We start from the raw sequence: 26,605 nt of genomic DNA, 5'->3' as shown, positions 1-26,605 counted from the left end.
TCTTGGCAGCAAGGTGTTTTACTGTTTAATTTTATGCCTTTTATCATGAGCATCCTCATCAAAGCTACCTCCCAATGAGGCATAAATAACAGATTGATGAATGGCAAATTATAGCCTCTCAGAAATTTGGAAGGAAAGGTTGATGTAATGTATACATTTAGGGAAATATGGTGGAGGCTTTCCTGAGTGCCCAGTATTCCTCTTCCCTCCCCTATATCGTAAAAAAAAAAAGCCAGAAAGGTTAGAACAGGTTTTTTGAACCAGTTCTTTAGCACTTAAGAAAGGATGTGAACCCACTTCTGGATGCAGCTCAATATGTATTTCCAGCATTTATATAAAATACATGTGAAGTGCCCTGTTCTTTCTTCTCTGTATCCTTCCCTCCCCATATAGTCAACTCTGCATATTTTAGCATTCACGGTATCAAAATACTTAAACATTAGGTTTTATAATCAACAGATAATAAGGATGGCAGAGGCTTTCTTGTCCCTGCCCATTTCTCATTTCCAGCTGTTAAATTAAAATAAATACGTTGGTTTCCTCCTTAAATTGTGCAGAGTTACGTGATCCCAGAGGGAAGGAAGATTTTTCCATGCAGTTGCAAATGGTTTTGTAGACAGCCTTCCCTTACACCTATTTAGAAAAAAAATGAGTATATGCCTTAGCATTGAGCAGCCTGAAAATGGCAGAGCCTTAAAAAGCCAGAGCTTATTTGACTTGGTAAAACTTTTTCTCCGATAGCGTCAAAGAAAAATACAGAAAGACCGTCTTGTGGGGGAGTTCACCACAGCACTAACAAATTTCCAAAGACTCCAAAGGCAAGCTGCAGAGAAAGAAAAAGACTTTGTAGCCAGAGTAAGAGCCAGCTCAAGGGTATCTGTAAGTATCGGAAAATGTGCCATTATGCCCGGTTCACAGTGGTGTTGGTGGTGTTCGATGTCAAACTTGCCTCTACAGTGTTATTTACAAAAGCTCATCTCTGACTCCAAATACTGCAGAATGCGTGCTATGTGATTATAAGTATATAATTATAACCTTTATTCACTTTTATGCATAGCTGAATTACACAGTTCATTTTATAGTAAAGGCTGAATTAAGTTGTAATAACACCCCGCAAGAACTGTTACTTCTTCCTTGCCTTTGTCACACAAAGGCATGAGCTGCCCCTAGGTTCATGCTGTAATCTTGCAAAAGCAATTTTTAGTAGATTTTGAAGTGCTTTTGCTGGACCTTTAGGTATCAACAAATTATTCCTACAGGGAAGAATCACTTGCCAGATTTCTATGCAGTATTAAAGTGGAAAAGTGCTGAGGAGCTTGAGATGTTGAGCTTTTCTTTGTCAGCATATCAATTTTGCCTTTTCACTCTGCCAAATATGCATTGCTGTACTTGTAAATTTTAGCAGGTAGTTACTGAGCCGAATGTTTTTGCTTGTGTTTCAGCTTTATGCATGCATAAAGCAAAATCAAAATGAGAACGTGTTAAATCATGTTTCAGTTTGAAGTTGACTTACTATAAACCTTGTAATATTGACTCATTATAGAAATGCTGACAGTGCTCCTTTCAGGGCCATAATGTTTTATTTATATTTTTAAACACTGATCATGTAGGGTGGTGCTCCTGAAGATAGCTACAAAGAAGGAACACTTGTCTCTTGGGACAGGTAGGTTGAATTTGTTAATAAGTCTTAATCTAGTTCAGAATAATAAATGTCCTGCAGAGAAGCCAGCTGCCAATTTTTTTTTGTTTTTTTCTGAGCAACTGCCTTTTTCTGGAGGGAGTTGGGATAGGTGGTTCAGTTAGGCTTTCTTCCATAAGGCAAGTTTAGAGAAGAGGCTTTTGTGGGATAGGTGGGAAGAAAAAGGAGCACTTTGCATCATGTCCCCCTTTTTTTCCCCATGCTTCAGCTTTAGTCATCTCCTTAAGCTGCCCTAAGTCTGTATTTGGGCTTTCCGAGACCCAGACTCAGGTAAGCAGAGTCCAGTCTGTGAACAGAGTAAAACTTAAGTTGTGATAAGGGTCCAGTGTTTACTGGGATCTCCCATTGCTTTCATACTCTCCAAGAACTGCTTCTCAGTCTTGGATTCTGTTTTGTTGGCTAGCTTGCTTTTGCCTCAGATGGATATAAGCTTTGCAGTTTATAATTCGGAAGAAACTTTGCCCTTCTATTCATACTTGGAATTTCCAATCAGCTAGCTCAATGCTATGTGCAACTTTGCTGCAGCAGCAGCTTCCTAGACCAGAGGTGTGACCTTTCCTGTTAGCTAGACAGCCACAGGCAAAAACCTGCATTTTATTAACTGATAATGTAAAGTATGTGCTATGTATTTGTGTTGGGTTTGTGTGGCAAGGTTTTGGTAGCGGGGGGGCTACAGGGGTGGCTTCTGTGAGAAGCTGCTAGAAGCTCCCCCTGTGTCTGATAGAGCCAATGCCAGCCGGCTCTAAGACGGGCCCGCCGCTGGCCAAGGCCAAGCCAATCAGCGCCTCTGTGATAACATATTTAAGAAGAAGAAAAACACTTAGAGAGAGAGAGCTTTTGCAGCCGGAGAGAGGAGTGAGAAGATGTAAGAAACTCTGCAGACACCAAGGTCAGTGCAGAAGGAAGGGGAGGAGGTGCTCCAGGCGCCGGAGCAGGGATCCCCCTGCAGCCCATGGTGAAGCAGGCTGTCCCCCTGCAGCCCATGGAGGAAGGATGAGGGGGTGTAGAGATTCCACCTGCAGCCCGTGGAGGACCCCACGCCAGAGCAGGTGGAGGCACCTGAAGGAGGCTGCGGCCCGTGGGAAGCCCACGCTGGAGCAAGTTCCAGGCCAGACGGGTGGACCCGTGAAGAGGGGAGCCCACGCCAGGGCAGGTTTGCTGGCAGGACTTGTGACCCCGTGGGGGACCCACGCTGGAGCAGTCTGCTCCTGAAGGTCTGCACCCCGTGAGAGGGACTCCATGCTGGAGCAGGGGAACGATGAGAGGAGTCCTCCCCCTGAGGATGAAGAGGCGGCAGAAACACCGTGTGATGAACTGACCGTAACCCCCATTCCCCATCCCCCTGTGCCGCTGAGGGGGGGAAGGTTGAAGCCGGGAGTGAAGTTGAGCCCGGGAAGATGGGAGGGGTGGGGGGAGGTGTTTTAAGAGTTGATTTTATTTTCTCATTCCTCTACTGTGTTTTGCTTAGTAATAAATTAGATGAATTCCCTCTCTAAGTTTGGTCTGTTTTGCTCGTGACGATAATTAGTGAGTGATCTCTCCCTGTCCTTATCTCGACCTACAAGCATTTCGTTATGCCTTTTCTCCCCTGTTTAGTGAATGAGGGGAGTGAGAGAGCGGCTCTGGTGGGCACCTGGCCTTCAGCCAGGGTCAACCCACCACAGTATTTAACTGTTGTTTTATTCTTCTGAGTTATTTCTCATCATGCCTGTTCAATTCTGGGTGGCTTTTTTTTTTGTTTGTTTGATAGTCAACCGCAAGCACAAGTGCAAGATGACGAAATTACAGAAGATGACCTCCGTCTTATTGAGGAGAGAGAATCTTCCATTAGGCAGCTTGAGGTAAGTACAAGTGGTTTTAAAGCCCAATGTGCCTTTAATTTTTCCAAAGAAAAACATTGTATAGTGGCATGAGAATTAATTGCAGACGTTAATCTTGAAGGGTTAGGGTTTGTTTGTGGGTCTGGTTTTTTCCTTCAAAACTACAAATATTGCCATGAGCTGTGAAATGTGCATTAGAAATCTTCTGTGTGAAAGCCATCTTCTGATACTGTGTTTAAGTTCAGTAGTTCAGTTATGGAATAAGAGAGTGCTCATGTGATTGCAAGAAAAAAATACATATCGTTTTTTTCCAACATAGTCATCATATTATATCACCTTTTTTAATAGTGACTATAAATGAAGCAAAATTATATCTTTCTTCCCACGTACTCCTAACATATTGTTCAACATCTTCATTTTGGAAGCATTCATTTTGAACACTTCTGAAAATACAGATATACTCTGTTTCCTTCAAATTTTTGTAATTAAGGGCTTGTCAAAAGTTAAAACATTTTAAAACAAGATGTAAACTACACAGATTGTCATGTGTGATGAAATACTGACATCAATAGACTTCTGTGAAGACAAAATTAATTTTTCCAGCCAGTCTGGAATCCATATCTCTGCCATCAACAAGAAAGATGCTGGAACTGGAGTTTGTCAGGAAGTCTTGCTGATGCATGTGGCAAAATCCATTCTATGTATAAATTTTTCAATAACCTCTCTCTTGCCACCCATATATTAACATGCAGTGAACTAAACACGTGTCAGTCATTAGTTAAGAAGAGACCATATACACAGTGGTAATCTGGCATCTATCACTTCATCATAACCAGACGGTAATAGGGTAATGTAATATAGGTGCAATAGCCTGGTCATATTATAGAGGTAATTTCTGTAAACTGTGCTGCTTATTAAATTTGGGTGTGTTTAATTTAATAGGTGTGCTAAAACTAATGCAAAATACTTTCTGTACATGCTTTTATTAATTTGGCTTAAACGGATAGCTTTTAAGCAAAGTTGGCATGAGCCTTTCCCTTCAGTTAAACTGATACAAATGTGTAGACAAAACCTCAGCAATGAGAGATCCTGTTTGTGATATGAAGTGTACTTTGTGCACAAACTCATCTTCAGTTAGTTTTATTATAACAAACTCTGTCTTGTAGTACCAAAAAAGCCTTCCAAATAAACGTATTAAGGTTTTTTTATCCTGTAATGTAAAGGATTATGTACAGAGGTGATAGAATGTTATGTCAATTAATGTGATGATTGTTTTCTTGCAGGCAGATATTATGGACATCAATGAAATTTTTAAAGATCTAGGAATGATGATTCATGAACAAGGTGATGTGATAGGTAAGTCCAATTTGAATATTCTGTGAACATTTTTTATTCCATGTCTCTGCAGATCAGCAATGTAGAACTTCCTTTTGCTGGAAAAATTCCTGTAATGAGAATATCAATGCTAAAGCAAATCATGTGCAACCTAATAATGGGTAGTTGGCTGAGGAGACTGGGAATATATTAAGAAAATGTGTTTAAAATGTAGTTTAAAATGTTATATAGTTTTAAGTGTGTACAAAATGTCTTTAAAAGTGGTTTTTTGAATTGTTTGTACATAAAATTGGAGTTCATGTGGGGAGTTTTACTGTATTGACCAGTGATATAAGTGTGCAGATTCAGCAAAGGTTCCTGCTTTACCCTCCATGCAAACAGATTTATTCTTTTAATGAAATGTGATTGGAAAATACATTTTCTGAGACTGCTGCTGAGCCATGCTGTCCAGCATACATTTGCAGGGCTTTTTCTAGCGCCTTAGCCCATAACATGTTCTTGTTTTTCCAGGAAGAAGAAAATAAATCTGTGTCAGTATGATAGAATATTCGACTGGTCATGCCTCTTGGGGTGTTTTGTGTGTCTGTTCCCTCTGATTTCATAGGCCTTAAGACTTTTTTAATCTGAGCAGAGAGTAGTCAGTAGCAAGTTGGAGAATAAGTAAAGGTTAAAAAAAAAAAATACTGAAACTTTCTACCCTGGTTGGTATCTAAGGTTCAGCCCTGCTTCTAAAGCAGGGAAACTGTTACTGGCATGAATTCAGGCACTCGTTGCCTGGGCGGTTCAGAAATTAACTCAGACTTAAATATAGGGTGGGTCAAATTTCCATAATGCAAGGTATAAAACTTTGGGTATTGATGAAAACACCAGCGGTTGGGGGGCAGCTATTACATATGCTCTCAAGTGTATTTCAGTATTCTAAACCTTTGGCTGGGTTATGACTAACCAAAATTTGAAATATTTCCTTTTAAAATAAAGACAGCATAGAAGCCAATGTGGAAAATGCAGATGTACATGTGCAGCAAGCAAACCAACAGCTGTCAAGAGCAGCAAACTACCAGGTAACGTCAATGCCAACTGCCAGTTGTGCATAACAGGCCTTACTCACTAGTCCTGACTTCTACTTTCTTACACAGTTCAGATTTTGCTTATGAGTTTCCTCAAGGCTTGGAGACTTATTTAAACGTTTATGTTAGACTGCAATGGTATTTCTAGACCACAATACAACAAAAGTCAGTAGCCTCTGAAAACTTTGCGTTTTCTGTAAAATTAGCCAGGCTGTTTCAGAGCACCTGGAGTTACACCTTTATTTAAAAAACAAAACAAAACACAAAAAAAAACCCCGAACAAAGAAACCCCTGCTTTTACAGCTCAAGAAGTAAAAAGTTCCTGTGTATGGAGAGCTAGCCTCTAAAGATCACTGGAGGAGTAGGGAAGATATACAGGGAAGTTTTCTGAAGATGCTGCCAGTTGGCACCAATTTTTGCTGTCTAAAATCTTCTTAAAGCTGTATATATCCAGCTTCTGTTAATTGCTACCCTGATGTTAAAAATATTTCAAACTCTCAATTTTTTTTAAGAGCCTTTTAAATACCTTTAAATGCCACTTCTTTATAACATTTTTGGAACTTATTAGAAATAATCCTATTAGTAATAAATCTTCCCTCTTAAGGCAGAGTCAGTCCTTAGACTTTTTTTTTTTTTTAATCCTCTTATGTGTGTTAGTAGTAGCCAGGACAGTAAATCAATGACAAAATGTCTGAAGGATTGCCTGCTGATTTCAGAAGTGGGAGAGGGAAAAGGGTGGATGCATCCTTGAACTGTATTCTAGGTGGCACGTTAAGTAGGGTTGATGGCTCCTATTTTGATACTGACAAAGTTCAGGAAAAAAAAAGTAGTAGCAGCCAAAATTTTCAATGGAAGGTGTTAGTTTTCTGGTTGAAATTTAAAATGAAAAACTTTGCACTTTATCTTGAGGAGGAAAGGATGAATGTGAATAGCCTTCCTTTGAGATCAGAAGAGACTTTTGACAAGCTTCTGTTGAGTGGGTCTTGCAGCAGAGACCAAACACTTGGCAGAGTTGGCCTGTGTTTGAGAGGATTGTGCAGTTTGCTTCAGATTTGAACTTTCCTTTGCTTGAGAACTCATCCTTGTTCCAAGACACTGAAAAATCATTTCCACTTTCAGCAGACTTATTTTAATTTTGGCAGCTGTTATATCTGTATGCCCTGACCCCCCCACATGCTGGCCGGACGAGGCTGCACATGGTTGGTACCCTCACAAGTCCTGTCTGTAGTTAGATGAGGTTTGCACCACTCATCTACCCTGTGGAGTGCATTCGCACAGCAGAGCTGTTTGGGCAAAGCCAGGCTCCTCTCCCTTCTTTCCCCCTTTACCACTGCTGCTTCAGCACTTGTAGAAATGATGGTCAAGAGTTATGAGGAAATAAGATCTCCGTGTCTTCAGTCCACTACCTTGCTTAAGTACTGTTACAGGGAAAATGTTTGACTTCAATGCAGTGTTGGCAAGAGGTGGTCTCCAGGGTGAAAACGGAAGAGACTGGGAGTATAAGGAGAGAATTGGCCACAGATTTTTAAAAGAAGGAAGGTACTCTAGCAAATGGATTGAGTTCTAGCAAGTAACATGATGAAATGAAGAAATCTTAGTCTGATGACGGGAGAAGTGCCAGTGAGATAGTAAAAACTAGAAGAGAATATTTAAGAAACCTGGTAGTCTGGGTGGTACTGTGCAGAGAACTGGCAGCTCCAGTGAAGAACTGACACAGATGTAGTTCTGCAGGGGAGAAAAAACAAAAACACCCAGGCAGAAGAACCTCTGCCAAATAGAGCAAAGCCTGGCTTTTCTTCTGGAGCTGTGGCCTAGAATCCCAAGATTTGAGTGTTATTATCCCTTGGCTATCAGCAAAAGCCTGTGAAACCCACTGGTAATTTCCTTTCCTGCTGTGAAGGAAACCTTCAGATTCCATATCCTTCAGATAAAGGATGACAGATGGCTGCTAGTCTTGGGTGTTCTGGTATCTCAAGTTACAGACCTGTATGGGAGATGTGAAAGTTCTGGACATGCTCATAAATTACACATGCTTTATTCTAGGGACATCTATAGAACTGGGTCTCTAGTCAGGTCTCTTTTTTTTTCTTTTTTTCTTTATTTTTTTTGTTTAAGAGCAAGTTGTACCTAAGAAACTTATCAAAACCAACTTTAAAATAACTCTGTGAATAGATGCAAAGTAAATCTTCCAGAAGTCTAAAATTGCAGTCCTTTGTCACCTTCTCTATATACATTAATACTCTTTAAATATTTTTTTCCAGCAGACCATTTCTGCCTCCTCTACTGTGCAGATTGATTGTCCATTTTCCTTTGTACATGTTCACTTGCTCTTTCACATTTTCTTTCCCCTAGTGTTCTACATTCATTACATTACTGTATTCTCTTTCATTAGTTTGTTATGTATGCCAGAAAATACCACTGAAATAATTCTGTTGAATAATACAACCATAAAAGTAAGTCATGGATAAATTAGCTCTTTTTTTTTTTTTTTTTTTTGCTTTGAACAACTTTATATAACTTGCTGTTAGCAAGGACACAATTACTTAGATTGCACAAGCAGTAGGACCATAAAAGCATTTGATTTGAGTAGTCTTCTGATGTGGTGGTGCAGTTTCCAATCAACTTGGGTTTTTTTCCTCTATTGGCAGCAAAAGTCCCGAAAGAAGATGTGCATCCTCGTTATTGTACTTGCTGTTGGTGTATTGCTTCTTGGAATCATCATATGGTTATCTGTAAAATAAGCCTCTGGAGAAAACGTTGCAATTGGTATTTAAATTATGAAAGGAAATTCCTAGTCCTGGTTTGCTTATTGTGAAGCTGAGTAAAATAATGGTTCTGTACTTCATCACACTTATTTTTTTATAAGACTTTTTGTTTTAACCTGGGAAGTAACATTCTCAGTACTACCGTAAGTATAACTGCCTGCCCTCTTGGATGTGACCACTGTCTTACCAGAAAAAAAACCAGTCAGCATCATAAACTGTTCCGTTAACTTAAACATAAAAACCTGTTAAGGTTTAGGGGGGGCTAATCAAAATCCTGATAATTTGTTTTGAAGGAGTGGATAATTATCTTTTGAGATATTGCTAAATGTTGCTGCCAGAACAAACTCCTGAATTGTTGCTTGTGGCAACAAATTCACATCTCAGAATTTATTTTTAAGTTAGAAATGTGTTTCTGTCTCTTTCCCTTCCATCCCACTCACCTGCCCATTTGATATGGGTGGTTCAGAAATAAAATGTAGGTTGCTGAAGTTGGTGTGATCTCTCTTTTATAACTGAAGCCTTTGAATTAAGCCTTCAGTTTGCCTGAAATCTTTTAGATGCTTCATATATCTCTGTATCTGGGGTTGAGTATGGTTATGCCTGGAAGCCTCCTGAAAAGGTGGGTAGGGTGGATGATGTAATGATGTGGATTTTTTGTTTCAGTTCTTGCATTAAGAAATATGGTGTTTTATGTGCACACGTTTGGTATCTCTGCATCCGAAGTGTGCATCAATGAGCTTAGCTAGATGAAATTAAGCTCTAGTCTGTGAGTTCTTAGATTTGCTGGGAAGAATAGAAATTCCCAACTTCTTAACTGCACTTGAATATCACTGTTCTGAAACTGCTGTGATTCGGTTTCCATGAACAGCTCCAAAGTTGTACGTGAGGTCTTTCTTACAGCTGAAGAAAAGCAGATTACAAGTTCAATTCCAAGTTCAACAGTGGTATTTGAAATTAAGTTGAAATCGGTTGAACTGATTCAAACTGTTTAAGATGTTTGATGCTTACAGCCTTTAAAATGACCTTTTTCCTTTTGTGCCATTTTGTACTAATGTATTAAAAATGTAACAACACTTTTTTGCCAATTAATCTATTTGCCTTTTTAATTGATCTTGATGAACTAATCTGAAAAGTGTACAGATGAAAAAGTCGATAATCTGTATTTTATAAAGTTCTTGTGGACTAGACTGATAGAGAATGCACTGTTTACATGGTGAGCTAAGAAATGTTATTTGGGAACAATCTAACTGTAAGCATACATGGACTTAAGAATTGTAACCGTGCAACCAAAATAAAGGTCTTTTAAAGAGTATGATTAGTAGTTACTTTTTTTTTTTTCAGAATCTGTCTTTACAAGTGCAGCTGTTGTCTTTGCCTTTATGTACGTGATTGAAACTTTTCTGAACAACTCCAGAGAACTTCAGCTCTGCTGGCTAATCAGCCCAGAGGGCCTGTGTTCCTGTGCTGCACTTCTCATCATTAATGAAAATGCTCCTGGATTTGGCATTCCCACCCGTGTGAGCCTAGTCCCAGGAGGAAAGGCTGCTTTGCTCTGCGTGACTGCTGACAGTGGGTGCTGAGGGTGGGCTGTTACTTGCTTTGCTTCAGCATAGCATGAAGATTTTAAGGGATGGGAATCCACGGTGCAGGTAAGGAGGCTTGTGTTGCCGTGTTTGGATTCTCAAAAGCAATGGAGGGAAAAGTCCTGTGAAACTGCGTGATTACGTTCTATGTAACGTGGAAAATATTTCTGAGATTGAAAGCGGAATTTAATTTTCATGTAAGTTGCAGTATTGACTCTCATGTTGCGATCCCAGCTACTGTGCTCCCGTGGCTGCCTTTGTGCTGTGAGTGAGGTGGGGACTCCGTTACCCTTACTTGTTAAATAACCATCGGACGTGCTTTCGGCCCTTACCAGCCATGGTAGGGCTGGCACTAGTAATGCCAATGCCTTTTTTTGTTTCCAGACTACACTAGTCTAAACTAGAGCAGCAGTCAGCATTTTGGCTGAGTTGCTTTCTCACCAGTGAACTGTCTAAAAATGACTTCGGAAGTTTCCTGATCTTAATGGTTAACAAACTCTTTACACTATTGCAAACAGGCACAGAGAAATGGCCTGATCCTACTTGCCCAGGAGATCATTTTCTTTATTGCAATACCTCATACCTACTTCTGTCAGTGACTGAGTGATTCCACTGATGTGCTGGGGAAGGAAAAGCAGCACTTCAGCAGCAGATCTTCAGGTCTGACTCCTGGCAGATCAGAAATTCGGTCTATGCGTAATACTTGTCACATTTCGTATACATTGCAATTTGTCTGCTTTTCTGCTAGGAGGGTTCTCTGCTAAAAGGCTTATCAAGTTTCATCTTGGGATGAAATCGTATATTTACTGATTGCCTTATGAAGGAATGACTACTTTCATTATTGAGGTTATCCAGCAGCGACTGTAAGGCAGAATAGCCAGTATATAAAGGTTCATCTACCAGGAGCTGGTGAGAATCAAGCTGGGGCAACAATTTCAAGTGACTTAGAAATTCTGTGAGTTGCACAGCATCGCATTTCCCAAACCTGTGCTGCTACTTGCTACCTCTGTTCTTGTTCTTGCATGTCTTTATTTCCCACATGCAGTCGGCTCTTTGTTTTTACTCGTGCACCTTATCTGTTGAACTGCTCCCAGGTGGTAGTGGTTCAGGCACTGTCAGGGAGGAGCGCTGCTGAGTGCCACGCTGCATGCGTTGCTTGCTTTCATCCGTGATCTCCTACTCATAAAAACTGCTTATGGGGTGGGGATCCCTCCCCAATGTCCTCTCAGATGCAAGATTTCTTCCTTTGTTGAATCCCGGGGAGGGGGGACACCGGAGCCCTTTACCTCTGGGAGAGAGAAGGGCCAGCTGTCAGAAGCCATGGGGATGTCTCTGCTGGGGGCTGGCTGGTTCCAGCGGGCTGGGCAGCTGCGGCTGCTGACCCAGCCGTGGGGCAGGGGGTGGTGGGGAAATCGGCACTGGAGTGTTTACACACCGACTCCTGTGTCTGTTGGAGAGAGCAGCCTGCAAGGCCCTAATTGCTCATTAAGAATCTTGGTGCTATTAATTTTCAAACTTGATTAGGCAGAAACAAAGTGTTGGGCTTTTTTCTATTTAGAGTGTCCATGTTGGGGGGCATAAATCCTCCTTTTTAAGCTGCTCTTAATGGAGCTCCTCTCCTGTATTTTCTCTCCTCTGCATACATGCACACTTTGCTGTATAAAATGCAATTTCCGAGTATTTAAAGAAAGAGTTGATATCTATTAAGAACCCAGTAAAACATCTGGATGTAACGTGTATGAGTGAATGTTTTTAGAACAAAGATTTTGGCTGTTCCAAATTATCCATCAATATCTGTCAGATTAGCAAGGCCAAAAAATGCAATCAAAGCACCCTTCATTTTACTGAAGGAACCTGGGAAGAATAGTTCCTTTGTAGTTATCTTTGCCACACACCAGGGGTGCTTTTCTGTTCTCTCTTGCTTTTTTAAAGAGCTGAAAATCACAGGGTCAGACAGATTTTTAAAGGCTTTTTTTTTTTTTATTTCCCTCCCTGCACCTCCCCCCTTGGAAATTGTTCTTGATAATAAGCAGGGTATACAATATTGCCAAACTAACTTCATACCTAAGAGCCTTCTTAAGTTACCCACACACACAGTGCGTTTAGTCGGCAGAATGCACACAGTGCATTAATGTCAGAGGTATGAGCTAGATTTTGGGCATCAAAAGTAGTTTGAAACCGTGAAAAAAATTTTAATCTTGGGAACAAGGGATCAAAAGGTGGGAGGAGGGAGGTAATGACATAATCTGTTAGGATAGTTTGAAAGATCAAATCCTCTTGTAGTTGATCACTGTTTTGGGATGTTTCAAGGACCATTTGTGCTGCTGGGTATCATATTTGAAGAGATGATTTGCTTTGCTTCTGTTCAGTTCTGGTTGAACCTATTTTATGCTTTCAGGAGCAGAAGGTCAGTGAGAGAGGAAAGAGCAGGGATCTCCTTGCTGCTCTACATCAACATTTGATGGCTTGCTGTTTCTTATGATACCTACCGTGCAAAGTGGTGCTTAAGTGCATAGCATGCAGCTTTCCTTTTCAGTTTGCAATTAAGTCCAAATCTCTCACCCAAAGCTGTTGTGGAGTGAGGAGTGATTATTCTCTGATGAGGTGCCCACCTGCAGAGCCATTCTAGATGCTACTGCAACATGCTGTTGAAAGAATAACTATCTGAAAGCAATCAGCTTTCAGACATCTTTGTTCTTTACGTGTGTCCGATGGTGCCTTTGAAGCTGCAGAAGCTTCTGTAGCTTAAAAATGCAGATAACAAGGCATTCATTTAATTCTTTGTGTGTCCTGAATGTATTCAATGATAAAGGAAGGAAGCCAAGTGTTTGCACAACAGCGAGGAACTCTACAAAACCCAGAAATAATCAGAAAAAGTAACAAAATGTTCATTTTCGAAAGGCATGCCGCATTCCCTCAAGTAGAACATCATGAGAGAACCAAACGATGTTGTAATTTGCTATTTATACAACTGATTCCCTGCTTTTCCCGTTGGCTATTTTGAATGTCTAGGCTTGAACACAGCTGCAGTGATTCTTTTTGCTCCTATTCCAAATACAAGAAAGGTACTCGGCTAAGGGAATGCATCACATTTGTTGATATTTGCAAGAATATTCTGAAGAAGAAAAACTGTAAGTGTCTGCTCATTAACAGCCATGCCTCAGTCCACAACACAGCACTTTTCTGCTACTGCTGATAAAATAGATTTTTCTGATTTATCAAAAAAAAACCCAAAACCTAGATTACAAGGCTTGTTTGTGTAGCAAAAAAGACAGGCCTGTAACAAAGGCCTACATATATGTGATAAGAAACTATTCATTGTTACTTTAGGTAGAAGGCTAACGATTCTTAGAATGAGCACCTGTTACACATCATGATAAAAAGGAGGAGCTACAAGACACCTCAAGGCCCTTACATACGTACTTTTCAGAAAGGGAGGACACTAATTGCCTCCAGCAGCATCCTTATCTTCCTGAGGCGTATAGCGAACAATTACCAACACCAAAGTATTGAGAAACTAGGGGAAAGGTAATTTGGGCCAGCGTCTCCATGACCACCCACCCATAAGCCCCCTACCCAAATTATACCACCTACTCCAAAGACAGAGGCGGAGAAAGGAACTGAGCATGCATTCTAGTTTGCATACTAGGCGAAGAAATATGAACCAACTATTGTAACGGGGAGTGCACCACTTTGTAATCTTTGTCACATTTGTGTATAAATATGACAGAGAACCAGCGTTAGGTGTGCCTGATTAGAGGAACTATCCTCCTGACACCCAGCGCTGCAATAAAAGGAAATGCCTGCTTCTTCATGCTAAATTGGTGTTAAGGAGTTTTCTTTTATTACCGAATTTCGGTGACATTTGCACAAGAAAATTAAACAGATTGCGGCTTTGTTTTTATTAATGTCACATGTTGTAAAATATGTCTTGCAAAAAGTGAGTAAAAAACCTAAAAATTAAAAATAAAGAAACTGGAGGTTGCTAACAGCATTGTTCATGCCTACCCCACCCCCGACCAAGTTTTTCAAGATTTATCATGATCCAAATTATGATCAAGTTTTTCCTTTATTTAAGCAGAAAATGTTTGGTCTTTGGCAGTGCAAAGTGAAGTCTGAAGTGGTAATAATGGTGGGAAGGAGCAGGTGAACTGCATAGTGCAGGCAGTATAAGTGACAATGTACCTTCCCACCTTTACTTGAAAGAGGAGAGGCTGCCGTAGCGATTGCTGCAACTGCCGCGCTTGCAGCTTAGGAGGCAGGACTCACTGCGTTCCCGACCAACAGCAAGTTCCTCAGCGACAGCTTCAGCTGCTCCCGAGCCTTGCCCACTGCATGGACCTTCACCTAAAGGAGGTAAGCAGGGGCAAGGAGAGGATCTTTCCTGCTCTAAGGGAGAACATCAGCCAGAAACTTGCGGGTAGATAAATATATTCCCTACCATCTGCGCCGTGTTTGCTCCCTCCCACCCACCCTTGCATACGTCTGGATGTGCTGTCTGCAGAGGGAACTGAACCCCCCCCCCAAAAAAAAAAAAAAAATTGGGTTTCCCAGAGCCCAGCACAAGGGAAGAATTAGACCTTCATATCTCATGCTCTTCAAGAACTTCTCTGCCGCAGAGCATCACTGAAATAATGAGAATCCTCATTGTCTGATATGCCATTCCCTGAGACAGCTCTTCTTCAACCAGATAAAGAATAAATATAATTTTGGAGACTAGCCACTGTGTTGTCAGGGAGAATTAGGCTGAAGAAGCTTGGGGGATTAGAAATGCTTATTAAAAAGTAGATTTAAACTGTCTTTCTAAGATGACAAAACAAGTCAAAGCTTTCTTATCCTATGTCAGCCTTGGTTTTGATGTCTTCAGCAAATCATTATTTAAAATAATGAATGAAGAAGGAATCTAGAGCATGTGTCACTGATCTGCATTGTTTCTGTTAGTTTATAAACAAGTCTGTAAATTCCCAAGCAGGGAATTGCAATCCTTGAAGCTCTGTGGGGAGAGGGGGTGTCTCTGCAGCAATGAGCCGCTACCATACTTCCACTGCGGACCCACAGTGGTGTCCCTGGAAGAGGGCAGTCTGGCACCCGAGCAGCCAGACAAAAGCACAGGGCATCATCAATTTTTAAGTCTTAAGGCAAAAGCAGGTTTTTCATTTAAAGGATGAAATACTCTTAAAATACCATCTGTTGGAAGAGAAAAAGATGTGTGCCTCTCTCTCCCTCCCTCTCATACCCAAGTTTCAGAGGTGGGGAAAAGTCTCTTCTGCAGCCTGGTCAGCCACCACATGCCAGGGCAGGATGTGGTGGTTATTTAAGCTCGTCTGGTTACAAAGAGGAGTAGAGTCAGGTGTTTGAACACCTGAAGAATCTGAAATTAGAGTGAGAAAATGCAGCTGGATTATTGGAGACACTTGGGTATCTCTTAATAGTTGCTTTGCAGATAGGTGTTGAACTGGCTCCTGTGAAACGCTGCGGTGCCTTGAGATGAGTGAAGAATTTCTGTGTTATGCCTTTTGTTGAAGTTTCTTTCACAATTTTGGTATCTGGATGAAGGGTAGAAATCACATTCTCCTAATCTGTTTTAAGGAGTATGGCTTTTGTTAAAAATATTTGGAGTCTAAAATACATTTTAAAATATACAATTTTGCTTTCAGTGCTGTATAAACCACGGGTAGTGGATTATATGCTATTTGGGTTTTATTCAGGAAAAATATCAGTATGATTCTGTAAGATGTGTAAGATATTTTCTTGGTTGCTCATTACGCTAAACTAAATGAGCAGCTACCTGGAAAGATGGGCTGTTTCAATAGGGTTTGCAGAACCTTTGTCTGGGGCAGAAGTGACTGGCGGTAAGGCCTGAGTCCCTCTCAGCTGCTGCTGGGTCGTTCTGCTTAACCACGCAGCATCCTCGTCCCTTTGAAACCGTCTCTGCGAAGCACCGCTTACGCTTTCTCCGTGCAGAAGCTTAACAGGAGAAGCCAACGCTGTTTCTCGCGAGGGGGGTTGTATCTGATTCAGAAGCAGAGCGTGGGAGGTGCACGCACCAGCACAGAGAAGGCAAGCAGTGCTACAATCTACCTCTCGGGCTTTGCCGCCCTTGGAGCAAACGGAGATCCCTCTCCAGGACTCGGACTCGCCTCCTTCAGCATCTTCCCTATGCTCCCCACGCCAGCTCACCCAGACAGGAGGCAATGTTTTTAAAAGCAACACTTTGCACAATTTATCCTGGTCTTGCCTTTCCTACTGGCAGCTTTTCCCCTGCTCCAGCCTCCGCCTGGCAGCCCATGCGGGCAGAACCAGCTCTGCTTTAAGGTTCTGCCTACCCCCTTGTGCCGACTTTCTTTCTGCAAATAAGGTCATTTAGGTTGGCTACATGATTGCTATGCAAGCCAGTAGTTCTAGGCTGGGAACAAACATTTTATTCACTCCATGTCAAAGGCATTCAGTGATGGAGCAATTTGACATCATCAGTTCAGCAACTTCCATGAACTTCTCAACCAGTTGTAGCCTTGATCTCAGTGTAGCTCTTCCCAGTGGAGAGGAAAATTCAGTTTGTTTCTTCTGGCAGACACTGGAGTGAGATTTTTTTTTTTTTTTAAATCCCTACAGTTCTAATTTTATGATGGAACTGCACTTGAAAACAGGCAAGTGCCCAGTGATCCAAGCGTTTCCTTGCAAGTCAACCCTCCTGTCATCTCGTCTGCGCGCACACCCCCTCCCCCTCAGATTTGTTTCTGAACATTGTCAGGACAGTGGAAGTTTGACCTCAAGTTTCTCTTTTCCTCCAGACATAGGATATCCATAAACTCTCTAGCTAAACTGCAACTCCTCTGGATTTTCAGTAGAAATTATTAAAAAAAAAAAAAAGTATGAGGTTTGTGAATCATCCTTTTGCAAACACAGCTCTGCATAAAAAGGCTAAAGGGATATTTTGTAAACCATGCACATAGACTAGAAGAGCTCTGAAAACCCAGAAATATTACATAAAGACCACAAGACTAAATGAAAGTAAGAAAAATATTTGAGGGGAGAGGATGAGGTAGGGGAGACAGAAAAGGATCTTTCTATAGCTTGTGCTATAGAGAAGGGCAGAAACAAACAGAACAACTGTAGGTCTGAGAAACTGGACATGACTGTGGAGGGTTGTACTGAATAACACTATGCAACATTGTCCTGGGCAATAAATGGTGCCTGACTGACACCCAGTACAGATGACTCAAATTTTGGAAATTGCTCTTCTATGAATAGCCTTCTAAAGCTGGCCTACTCTACAGCCAGAAAAACCATCTTTGCTGCTGTTGTTTGACAGCTTTGGGAGGGAAAAAACCAGGAGCTTTTCTGCATGTTATGTTTCATTTCTGTCCTGAGGATTCAGTAGTCCGGTGGAGTCATTTTTGTTATGAGTATAGGGAAGAGCTCAGATCCCTGAATTTTTCTTGACTTCCCAGTTATGTTCTTGTTTTCTGGGAGGGGTGAGTGCAGAGAAAAAAAAACAACATAAGGAGGACTTGAGCAGAGGAAGGCTTGTAAAAGGATTAAGAAGACCAACGTAATGCCATCAGTAATATCAAGAAATTGAGCTCAACAGGCATAATTCAGCTTAGCTACACATGAGTTGTTATAAGACAAAATATATACCAGTCTCAAAAACTTAGACACTGAGCAAGTCAGATATTTTATTAAATCATATTCAAAATTTCAGGAAGACAGAAATATATTTGCTTTGACAGCATCCTTAAGGTTGCACAGGGTCCAAGAGTGTTGGTATTTTAATTACTTTTGGTTCTTAATTACTTTTGTGCCTCCTCATCTCTGCTGTTCTATCGGGAAGGTGCTGGTGAATGAAATGAGCTATTCCCAATGCATGTTTGTTCATTTGTGCTTTTCACTGCGATTCCTCTGCACCAAAATTATATCTGCAATACTCCTTTGATTTTCTGTTGGGATGTTTCTAGCAAGAACCCTGAAGCTGTGCTGTCCGCTTGGATGCAGGAACTCTGATCCCCAAAGGAACACAAGGCCAAGACTGATCAAGACTGATTTTTTTTGAAAGGTGTGTTCAAAATACCATGGCAGGTACTGAAGATGTAGTAAAATCTTATGCTTATCTGACATGCTGCTCTTTGATGCCAAGGACACCTTGAATATTTTCATCTGGCAACTAAACCTTTTTTTTTTTTTTGGAGCCCCAAATTTGGGCTCGCCTTCAGTAGTCGTTCCTAAAGGGAGAAGGGAGGAGTTTCCTCAGCTTGGTCCTCAGTCTTTCCTGGGTAGGCTTTGCCACGCAGATACACAGAGGATCTTTTTATGAGGCCCTTAACAAAATCAACCCACAAGCATTTAAGGAAAGCAAAAAGTAGAACATTATCAAATGCTTTATCAGGAAACCCTTTGTCTGATCAAAAATTCCTGAGTGCTAAAGAACAAAACATATGGGGTTTGTAAATCGAAATGAGAAAGGACAATGCAAATTTAACATGGTTTAACCCAGCCTCCAACTCGACCTCTTTTTAGAAGCTGTTTGTTGTTTTGTTTTTTCTGCTTACCCAGGGTTGTAAAATTTTCCATGGATATGCATTACAGAATACTTCCCACTGTGCTGAGTAGTGCTTAATGACTGTTAGTCATTACAGTGCTAATAGTACTGATTTGCTTTTAAAGGGTGCCAAAATACCTTGAGTGTTTACTTTCTAAAGATGCTGTGGGCAAGGGGATGAAGTAGACTTAACAGGAAGGCACAAGACTGGGGCTAGTCTGGGCTGGTGCGTGGGTGTCATCTCAGACACCAAGAAGTAGGTGACAACTGCACCTCAGAACCATGCTGCTTCCGAGGTAGTGATGGGGAAATCATTTATTTAAAAAAAAAAGCAAACCCAACAAACCAAACCAACAAACCCCAACTGGATGCTTGAAACTCAGGCAGCAGCCCAGTGGTAGAGCCTGAAGCCTGAGATGCTGTGGCATTCCTACCTAGGCTGCCTTTTCCTTCAAAGAGGGTCAGAGCAATCTGGACAACCTGCACGCCAGTCACCCTATTAATAACATTTTTCCACCAGCTGTAAGAATGCAGTTTGGTGATACAGAGGAGAAAAAAGGTCCAGGATCTGCAGCCCAAGATCTGCAGATGCCGTCTGGAAAACCCTTGAGGGTGTTTTGAGATCATTAGTCCAGATGAAGATTTGCTAGAAGAATAAACAGGTGACTGTGGATGTCTCTTGAACTAGCAGAGAGGTACTTCACAGAGAAATCTCTGACAAGAGGCTGCGAGCACGTAAACTAGCAATTTGCAGGGAAGTTTAGGTTTGGACTGTAACCTCTTATCTTACCAGGGATAACAAGAGTATGGTGTTAAAATAACAGAGAAGCTCCTGAAAAATGCTGAGGAGTCAGACTCTGGTCTATACTTAGCAGTGTGAAATGATAGTACAGCACCAACAAACCAAAGTTCATTACTCGTAGACCATCTATTTAATGGAAAACTGAGAGTTTGGCTGTTGCAATGTCAGGCTTGTAGGAATAGAGAGAGATGAATGAAGCTAAACAAAAAAGACATTATGATTTAAAGTCCATGAAATGCCACTACTTACTGAAAATGACACATTGTGCAACTAGGTTGGAAAGAAGTGGTCGACAACAGCATTAGTATCACATGAGTCTTCTGAGGTCGTGACCACAGATGGTTTTGTGCTGTGACCACCGTCTCCAGCTTCCACCGAGAGTTTGGGGGAGAACACTGAATTCCTGCTTCCTCGAGGAGCTCTGCTTCAAAAGCAGAACTATACGGGCCCAGATACGTGAGCTCCAGAGTGTTATGCTGCCAGAACAATTCATTGTCTGCTGGCAATAGCAGTATTGGTATTTTAAAGCAGATCTGTAAAACACTAACAGGGCAAGGGGCCATCAGAAAGCAAACGCTGTTGGTAAGTATTGCTGAGAAGTGCTAGTAGTGCGTTGGCCAGGAAAGGAAGACGCAGCGTTGGGAATTTGTGTCTTTAAAGGGCTTAGCTTCAGAGATGGGAAGTCTGCGAAGCAGCGGTGGAAGTGCGAGGTCCCTGGGCAGAGCCACTGGGACTGGTGCCTGAAGAAGCAGAGCTTCTCTGTGCCCAGAGCAACTTCCCAACACTGCTGTCTCAGTGGCCTGTCTTAATTTATCTTACATCCCTTCCCAAAGGAGAAATGGAGATCCTCTCTAATGGAATTGCCCCTCCCAGCAGGGATTGTAACTCCCTGTAGTTTTCCCTGCTGAGCAATTTCTGTATCCAGTTGATCTCAGTAGGGAGGTTTTTCTCTTATTGGAAGAAGGAAAAGTGAAAAAAAAAAAACCCTTCTTTTCCTGCTCAGCTAGAGTAGTGTATGAAAACATCACTTGTCTTCAAACTGCAATATGATAAAGAAATCATGGACTGTGGAGGAACATTCTGTTTGCAAGGTGCTTCACAAGCCACATCATCACACAGCATCACTCAAGTCAGCTGCTTGAAATCTCTGCACCAGAGTGGGGCATTTAAGGCAAAAAACAATCCTTTGAAAAGATGCAGTTTGGGGATGCCTCTAACCTCCGTTGGGAGGGAGGATTGAGACGATTGTTTTGTACACACATATTCCCATATCGAGATTGCACAAAAGCCACTGCTCTTACATTTCCACTGTTAATAGTTTGCTTGTGCAATTGCTGCGGAAGTTTGTCTTGCCCGACCCCCAGTGCACCCCCGGAGCCGCTGGCTTTGCAAAAGGAGCACTCCTGTTGGTTTACAGCTCGTAGACTGGCCAGCTCTAACCCCCGAGCCTGCAGGAATGGAGCTCAGAGCTGTTTTCCTGTCTTTATGCTTTTTTCTCATAGAAACCTTTTCTCTTTGGGAGTGGGGAAAGGACAGCCCCTGCTTTGGCGCTTCTGTAGGAGAGTAAGAGTTGGGCGGGGGGGGGAGCTCACTGTCTTCTTGTGCAACCTCTTCCCTGCTTTCCTCCACCCCAACCATGACGTGACCACCCGACTTGGCCTGAAGTAAATCCAGGAATCAATCTTGATCCTCGTATTTAAAAGTAAATGTTTTTTCTAAAATAAAATAAATATTTAAGATTTTTTTTTTTTTAATTTGTCAGCTTCTCATATTAAAGAACTGCAGCTCCTGGAAGTTCAAAGCAAGCTCGGTAATGGGAAGAGGTAGTTTCTTTTTCCCGCAGCTCAGCAATGTTTTGTCAAAATGGGATTATCTGTGTATTTTGCTAATATCATGACTTGTGACTAATACAAAAGGAATTAAAGCCTCACTTAAAACAAAAGCCAGCAAATAGGCAGTTGCTTCTGCACGATCATTGTTCTCCCCTCCCACCCACGCAGCTTAGCATGCCTGGAGTCAGCTGAGGGATCATAAAGCAAACAAGGGCCCAAATTCGTATCACCAGCAGAAAGCGTTAAATACAGCTCCACCCAGGAGTCCCTGCAAATAGTCCGTGGCGATTGAGCTCAGCTGGTACAGTCACATGTAGAAAGGTTGCTTATATAAGTATGGGTTTCGGGCTTCAGTCTCGTGGGTATATTAACAAACCTGCCATCGCCAAAAATTGAAATAACATGCATTCATGCTTTGGATTGGCATTGTGTGCTCCAAGCAATGATTTGTTTAGTTTTGTTTGGAAGACTCCAGCTTTGGTGAAGCGAACCCTAATTTGAAAATGTTTGTGCCTATGACTGTTACGCAGCTGCAAATCTCTACAGTAGTGCTCATATGGGAACAGCTGGCAGCTGCTCTCTCCTGATGTTTCGAAGAAATGTCTGCGATCTGCTGTGGTCTGGACTTAAACTTTCTCAAAAAGTCTAGAAATCTCTCCATCGTACTTATTGTTTCTTCTGGAACACTTGCATAATGTCTTTGAAAAAACGTCAGTGATTCATAAAATAATACGTACTGATGACATTGTATCCTTAACATAGCTGTATTATAAAAGAGTAACAATACAAAGTTATAAATTATTCTATTAAAGTAACTCTTAAATGACCTACCTGAGCATGGGAGAATATTTTACCAGATATGACATTCTCATATGGTCATAAACCATCCGTGCGGAGCCCTCCCTACACAACCAGCTGCCAAGAAGGTAAATGGTGGTGTTGCAAAGAGATTGCAAGACTTCTTCATCATACAAATATGGGGCAAGGCTCTATAACAAACCTGAAAATAAAAGCAATTTCTTGCCAAAACTATGAGCTAGGCTAGTTTAAAAGCTTTAAAAGCAGGATTTTTGGTCCACTCATTTGGAAAGCCCTGGGTTAGGGAGTGGTTAGGGCAGTAAATGGAGGAGCAGCAGCAGCGCAGGGAAGGAAGGGAGAGATGGCAGAAAAGTGGTAATTCCCGACTAGGAGAGCGAGGGTGAGTATCTGGGGCTTGGCTGGGGCAGCAATCATTTTACCCAGCTCAGATGCAGTAAGAACAGGACATGTGCAGCAGCCCAAACACACTTCAGGTTTTATTACACCAATTAAAATCTCTTACAATGACAACTTGTCATTAAGCATCGGAATTTAGCTTTCCCATGAAGATTTCTTATTTAAAGTCCATGCCCTGCTATCCCCTGCCAATGTAAAGGCCAGAACGGCTACTGTGACTCTGATGCCTGATCACCACGGAGTATTGCCCAGAAATTTCTGCACCTGATTCACAGCTCTGGGTTGAGCTGGCGCATACCTGCATATAGGACCATGGGTCCTGCCTCAAAGCCTGCAGAGCCTGAGCACCCACCACACCTTCTGGGAAGCTGGTCAAGCATTTATGGTTACTGTTTAACTTTTCCATACAATTGTCCTTCTTGGTTTGAATTTGAACAGCTTTTGCTTTTGGTGATGCAGCTGGGCAATATCTTTATTTACAGATTATATTTTTAACTGTAATTTTATCTGTTGGTACTTACAAGGCATGATCGCTTACCTTTGGCTCAGAGCTAAGAAACGGAAGCAGGTTTTCGAGGCCGTCAGTGAGTCTTTCAGTCATTTTCTGTATGGTTTCAGTTTCCTAACTATCTTTCCAGTGTGTGGACCCTGTCCATAGGGGTCCTGGAGGCACAGCCAGCTCTCCTCTCTCTCATCGTTTCACACTGGGGGTTCCTGTTCAGTAGATGAATTAGCCAGATGCCTCGCTCTCTTTCAGCATCACTGCTTCCAGGGTACTTTTTCTGTCACATACCTGTGACTTTATTTTTTTCTATGCTTGATGTTATGGTCTTGTACTTTTGTGTTCCTTCTCCACATCTGCTTTGTTTCCCCTGAAGTTAGTGATCCATTGCTGACATCACTAATGTCAAGAGATGATGTCATTTGTTAATTTTAAGGATTTTAATTTCATTGCTTTTTGTCATATTCCTTTCATTTGTGTAGTAACAGTGCTTGTCATTACAGGTCCAAAACTTGACAAAAACATCTATGACCATGACAAGCAATTCAACAAATCCAGGAGAAAAATCCAGACATTTTAATGATGACCATGTTGAACAACATCTTTTGGAAATCTTACAGTAAACTTACCTTCAAATCAGCAGGCAAGAATCTCATCCCTCACCCTGTGTACACTTTATATGCACACACTTTACATATAAACTCCACGTTTCAACCAATTGCTTAAATACAAGCCATCTTGTGTGTGCATAAGCGTTTGGGGGGGTGTACCATATATATACAGGAGCAAAATGTATTGCGTCAGTTCTGAGTAAAAAATCTCAGCTCAGCAGAGCGCGTCAAAGTTTGAGAGAAGGTTGTTGTGGTTTTCTTCTACCAAGGACTGTTTTCCTTCTCAAAAGCAAGGTTATTTCTCCTGTTTGTGTTGGGAATTTATCACTGACTTCAATGGAAACAGGATGGGGTTCAATAGTTTGCTGTGTTGAAAAATTCTGTAAACTTTTGTGATGGTGTAATTAAAGCTAATCTTCAGAATTTGTTGGGAAAACAGATGCTACCATTGTCGTCCAAAGGATGCAGTACATTTGGCACCCTCTTTCTGTTACATTTTTTGTTTCTTCTGTATATTTATAGCTTTGACTGGCTATGGAGGCTGTTTGCACAGAGGGTAGGGCACGGGGATGTTCTCCGCTTCTGCAGAAGAACACATTCCCCCAAAGGTACCAAGTCCCACCTCCTGCTCTCCTGTTCTGCATTTGTTCTCTAATTTTCACATTATAAATAAGAGATGGAAATTAAACCCAGAGGTAAGTTATGCAATCCAAATCCATTTAATCCATCTGTCCAATTAGGAAAAAAGTAGAGACTGTTCATTTAGATACAGAAAAGGCTGCGCAGGACGGATGGTCTTCAGCTTCCTACAAAAGTCATACCGGTTGAAAACCTATATCCACCAGCTGGTTTCTGAACTATTCCAAGACAGTGAGGGGTAGGGACCAGGAAGCGCCTTCCTCCCCTCCAAGAGCAGCTCTGTTGGCTTCCACACAAATAAATAGCTGAGGCGCAGAACAGCAGTTAAGGGCTGAAATTGCCGCTTCAGAGATTGGCCACCTAACAGCTTTCTAATGACAAGAATGGTGATGGATCAGAGTCAGTGTGTCCAAAGGATAGAGAGAGGAGAGGAGAAAAAAAATCCACATTGATGGACATGCTGAAGGAGAGGTTGGACAGACACCTCCTGGGTCTGACAGGTAAAGCTGATCCTGCCTCGGAGCCAGGCCTTGGCTTAGACGGTCTCATGAAGTTAATCCTAACCTGGGAATTGCATTACTCTGATAAAGACTGTCATTTTGATTTTAGCCAGTCTGTCTTAAGGAAAAAATAAAGTAAAAATCCACAGGTCTGTTCTCAATCTGACAATTATTTGACAACCTGTTTTTTCTCTCTTTTTTTTTTTTTTTGGCCAAAGAGATGTTAATATTAAATCATTATTAACCTATTGGCATATACTCAGAAATACTCTCAGAAATTTAGTATTATGTGGAGATAGCAGCAGACAATATTTAATTAACCAGTAAAATCTATTATAATCTGTCTACGATCTTGGTATAACCAATAAAAAATTGAGTCAAATAACCTTGGCTTTCCAGATATTTACTCATGTTTGAAATTACAAAGACAGAGCAGAGAGATGTAGTTTAACTCCATTTCTTTCAGTGGTGTCATCGTGGTGAACCCAACATGTTCTTCCCGGGGCTGGCTGGCTTCCTGCACTCTGCCTCTACTCCAAATAAATAGAATTATCTGGTCGTATGAGAGGAAGAATATAGGAGGTGCTTTTTAGATGAAGAAAGCTTAGAAAAGAGAAACTATTTTATAGTGCTTAATCCAGCCAGATGTTTTGTGTAATCACCAAAATCTTTGAAATATTTCTCAAAAATATGGATGCAATTTTTAATGGGACTATGAGAAACCAATTTAGAGGTGTCAGAATTGCAGACATTTTGGAGTACCATAAACCACCCCAAAGCAGAAGTCTCAGACTCCTTGTTTGTTTTGAAAAAATAATATATGCAATTCTATATTTTGTTTTTTTTTTTTTTTTTAATTTTTCAGCTATAGTTGGTGCACATTTAAAGTTATAGAGAATTCCCTCAAAAATATATACTGTTTTCATACTCATTATATATAGTGATTTGCTCACTAATTCAGGCCTACACGTTACAACTGTTAACACCTGTACGTAAACTAAATGCGGCAGGTTTTATTGCCGTGTGGAATACCCGGGTTTAGCAGATGGTAAGGAGTTCAGGTAAAGAGGAGAAGCATTTTGCCTCCCGGTGCCACCCTACTGAGGATGCTCCTGGGTGTTGATAGGAGCCGGGGAGCAAAGGGCAAAGAGATGACGCCTCTCTATTGTTCCTTAATGAGCCAATTAATTACGAAGATTTAGCCTGATTAAGGGTAGTGACCTAACACGTAATTTACCCGTGCCTGGTGTGTTGTGGCATGGAGGCATTCCCGGCGGAGAGCAGCCCAGCGCTGCTGTCTGGTCTATTTGCAGACTAACAGGATATCCCGGAGACATACGAATTCGGTTTCAGCCTGTTTCTAATGTATCCTGTGCTCTGCGGCATACTTTAGGGTAGACGCCTGCTGGCTGTTCTCTTATGCAATTCAGCTTACGTGCAGGAAAGCCATGAATATTGAATATTGGTTATACATTGCTAATTAATGCAAAGGCTTTTATAAATGTTTTAGATACTACCTAGCCAATAGCAACACCATCTTGCTGACAGGGCAACAAGAAGTCTGTTCTCACCTGTGAAGATGAAATGAAGCACCTTTTATTTGCCCTTTTAATATGATTTATGTCCCACATCAGAATGACCTACATAAATCCAGATTTTCATATCGATGTGATCCAAGAGGTTTAGAGACGTAGCT

At 41.4% G+C, this 26,605-nt stretch overlaps 1 protein-coding gene across 5 annotated transcripts in view; it reads left to right on the top strand.

The window, feature by feature from the left end:
- The window catches only part of STX7 (syntaxin 7), a 36,088-nt gene extending 26,090 nt beyond the window's left edge, over positions 1–9,998 (top strand). For all 5 annotated transcript variants that reach the window (XM_054820002.1, XM_054819999.1, XM_054820000.1 and 2 more), the window contains 6 exons: positions 742–879; positions 1,611–1,663; positions 3,450–3,540; positions 4,803–4,875; positions 5,833–5,915; positions 8,570–9,998. In XM_054820002.1, the coding sequence (XP_054675977.1) occupies positions 742–879; positions 1,611–1,663; positions 3,450–3,540; positions 4,803–4,875; positions 5,833–5,915; positions 8,570–8,662 (531 nt within the window). In that variant the 3' untranslated portion in view covers positions 8,663–9,998. The remainder of the gene's footprint in view (positions 1–741; positions 880–1,610; positions 1,664–3,449; positions 3,541–4,802; positions 4,876–5,832; positions 5,916–8,569) is intronic.
- The last annotated feature ends 16,607 nt before the right edge of the window (positions 9,999–26,605 follow it).

Source organism: Grus americana, chromosome 3 (assembly GCF_028858705.1).
Source record: "Grus americana isolate bGruAme1 chromosome 3, bGruAme1.mat, whole genome shotgun sequence".
NCBI classification, from domain to species: Eukaryota; Metazoa; Chordata; class Aves; order Gruiformes; family Gruidae; genus Grus; species Grus americana.
The sequence above is the reverse complement of the archived record's forward strand: the minus strand, read 5'-3'. Positions and strand labels throughout refer to the sequence as shown.